Below are 3,512 nucleotides of genomic sequence, written 5' to 3'. Positions count from 1 at the left end.
TTTCTTCAGGGGATCTTTCTGAACCAGGGATGTAACCTATGTCTCCTGTATTGACAAGCAGATTTTTTACTTTCTGAGCCACCAGGGAAATCCAGTTAGAAGGAATAGGAGGTATAAAATACTTCCAGTAAAAGTAGAAATTAAGTATGCTGCTGCTGCTAAGTCACTTTAGTCGTGTCTGACTCTGTGCGACCCCATAGATGGCAGCCCACCAGGCTCCCCCGTCCCTGGGATTCTCCAGGCAAGAACACTGGAGTGGGTTGCCATTTCCTTCACCAATGCATGAAAGTGAAAAGTGAACGTGAAGTCGCTCAGTCGTGTCCAACTCTTAGCGACCCCATGGACTGCAGCCCACCAGGCTCCTCCATCCATGGGATTTTCCAGGCAAGAGTACTGGAGTGGGGTGCCATTACCTTCTCCAAGAAAGTAAGTATAAGGATCTTATTTATGAACAGGAGGAAACAAATAGGGAAAGTCCATTAGAAAGGAAGTCTTCTACTGTTTCATATGCCTCATATAATACATATCTAACTTCTGTTGTATTTTTTGTATTTCTGATATTTAATTGGTAGTTCATATTCCAATTGTTTCTTTTCATCTTGGGATATTCAAACTGTAAGATGTTCCATGTCATAACTGTATCATTATTTACATCCTTGAACAAAAGTTATTTTTGTTCATTTCTTTTTTTTTTTTCTGTGCATCAAAGAGATGTCACTGGAGGTGGAATGTTGATGAAGCAAGGAAATTTTTCTTTATTGCATTGTCTCAGGGGTCATTTGAGTATATTGGATATTATTTTCCCTTAATGTCTGTATGCCCATTTCATTTCTCTCTCTTTCTTTCACTCTCGTACTTTTCATTCTTTTCTAAATACCAAGCAGAAATTGGCTATACCAAAAGTGAACCCCAATTTATTGTTCCATGAGAAGTTTACAAACTGGGAATTTCAGGGGAAAATTATATATTTTTTTGGAGAATATATAATTCTGACTAGATGAGCTGTAAGCATTCACGACATAAAGAGAGTGAATCTGGGTGACTAACGCATAGTAGTGACACAACCGAGAAGAACATGGTATATTTGTCTGTGTGTGTGTGTGTGCATGCATGTACATGCACACTTGTGCCTTGAAATGGAGAACAGGTCTTAAAGCAGAGGCACCTGGATTCATATGCTAAATGACTTATATACACATGTCAAAATTAAGTCAACAGATGGAACTTAGAAGGGAATCTTTTTTAATTCACAGGATGGTTTTATAGCTAAACTGATAATGTGCAAGGAAACACATGGAAGGAGGGATTTTCTGTGGACTGAAGGTTCAGCTGTAGAAGGAGGCCACCTTGTTCCTCAGCATCCCTGACACCATGTCTAATCACTCCCCCTCCTGCTTATCCCTCTGCCCCTCTGGCTTCCTTGTTTGCACTTGAACATGTGGAACAAGCAGCTTCCTCAGGTCCTTAGCATTGGCAGCTCCCTCTTCCAGGCACACACTTCTGACATCACACCAGCTCCTTGTCTCTCCTTCTTTAGGAATCTGTTAAAACATCACCTAGTTTGCTGGACTTTCCTGAACATTTAGAACAAAATAACAGCTCCTACCACTCTCTTTTATACCTGGTTTTGTTTTCTTCATAGCATCTGTCACATCTAACATATTCTATAGTATTTTATTTGAATATACTCATTCAGTGTTCTTGGATTGCAAGAGGTTTATTTTTCAGCACTTTCTACTGGGTCAGCACAAAATATGTATTTCTCAAGTGAGTGAAGGAATATCACCTTTAAATTCTAGAATATATGACCTCTTAGCAAATGTGATGAGAATGGGGCAAAAATTCCTAGTCAGAAATGAAATGAAGCATACCCTCAAAGGGGCTTCTACAGTGACTCAGATGTTTAGAATTCACCTGCAATGGAATAGCCCTTCAAGAGACTCGGATTCAATCCCTGGTTTGGGAGGATCACCTGGAGGAGGGGATGGCAACCCACTCCAGAACTCTTTCCTGGGAAATTCCATGGACAGTGGAGGCTGGCATGCTATGGTCCTTGGGATTGGAGAGAGTTGGACATGACTGAAGACGTTAAACATATACACATACACTCAAAGAGAACTTATCTGTAAATAAAATACTAATATCAAATTCTTGAGATAGAAATTGAAATTGCGGTCTTTCATCTGTGTGAATTATAGCAGTATGAGTTAAAATTGTCATTATTTTCCTTTTTCCTGGTAGTCACCTCCACCCCATGGAAGCAAATAACAATACACAAATTTCAGGATTTCTTCTTCTGGGACTTTCAAAGGAGCCCAAACTACAGCCCTTCATATTCGGGCTTTTCCTCTCCATGTACCTGGTCACTGTGTTTGGAAACCTGCTGATCATCCTGGCCGTCAGCTCAGACCATCACCTGCACACCCCCATGTACTTCTTCCTCTCCAACCTGTCCTTTGTGGACATCTGCTTCACCTCCACCACCATCCCAAAGATGCTGTGGAACATCCAGACCAAGAGTAAAGTAATCACGTATGAAGGCTGTATCACCCAGATGTGTTTTTATATTCTCTTTGCAGGATTAGATGACATTCTCCTGACTGTGATGGCCTATGATCGGTACATGGCCATCTGCCACCCCCTACACTACATGGTCATCATGAGTTCCCAGCTCTGTGGATCGCTGGTTCTAATATCTTGGTTTATAAGTGTCCTGTATTCCTTGCTACACAGTTTAATGGTGTTGCGATTGTCCTTCCACCCCACTGTGAAAATCCCCCAATTTTTCTGTGAACTCAATCAGATGATACAACTTGCCAGTTCTGATAACTATCTTAATAACATAGTAATGTATTTTGCAGCTGTACTGATGGGTGTTGGTCCTTTTTCTGGTATCCTTTACTCTTACTCTAAAATAGTTTCCTGCATATGTAAGATTTCATCAGCTCAAGGGAAATATAAAGCATTTTCTACCTGTGTGTCCCACCTCTCGGTTGTCTTCCTATTTTATTTTACAGTCTTAGGAGTGTACTTTAGCTCTGCTGCTACCCACAGCTCACATCCAAGTACAATTGCCTCGGTGATGTACACTGTGGTCACACCCATGCTGAATCCCTTCATCTACAGTCTGAGGAACAAAGATATAAAGGGGGCTCTGAAGAGTTTATATTTGATGCCAAGTATAAAAGACCTATTATACTAGTGCCCTGGATTGCATAACTCAAAGCCTCTGAACCTGAAATTGTGATTGTTTGATTATTGTGAAGTAAAATTCACTCCTTGTAGGTATTACTTGTGATTTCCAATTTTCTTTTTGTCTTTGGATTCAGCATCTTTATATAATTTAGGCACTTTCTTTATTAAGCTTTATTCTCAGTCTTATATACCGAGTTTTTATTTTTTCCTACTCCACAATTTACATGCCTTTGGGTAAAAAAATGTTTGGAAATTTCATTTCTTTTTTTTTTTAATTGTTTCAAAATCTTATTTTATTTGGAAATGACTTAGCTATT

The 3,512-nt window shown here is 39.7% G+C and overlaps 1 protein-coding gene across 1 annotated transcript; it reads left to right on the top strand.

Annotated features, from left to right (window-relative positions):
- Window positions 1-2,254: 2,254 nt before the first annotated feature.
- Window positions 2,255-3,202, top strand: LOC113896460 (olfactory receptor-like protein OLF4). The gene has a single exon (XM_027548635.1). The coding sequence runs from the start codon at window positions 2,255-2,257 to the stop codon at window positions 3,200-3,202; it is 948 nt and encodes a 315-aa protein (XP_027404436.1).
- Window positions 3,203-3,512: the final 310 nt, after the last annotated feature.

Source organism: Bos indicus x Bos taurus, chromosome 7 (genome assembly GCF_003369695.1).
Source record: "Bos indicus x Bos taurus breed Angus x Brahman F1 hybrid chromosome 7, Bos_hybrid_MaternalHap_v2.0, whole genome shotgun sequence".
Classification (NCBI taxonomy): domain Eukaryota; kingdom Metazoa; phylum Chordata; class Mammalia; order Artiodactyla; family Bovidae; genus Bos; species Bos indicus x Bos taurus.
This window is presented reverse-complemented; position numbering and strand designations above follow the sequence as displayed.

Excerpts from the sequence above, each read along its gene's own strand:
- LOC113896460 (XM_027548635.1), top strand. The coding sequence starts at position 2,255 with ATGGAAGCAAATAACAATACACAAATTTCAGGATTTCTTCTTCTGGGA.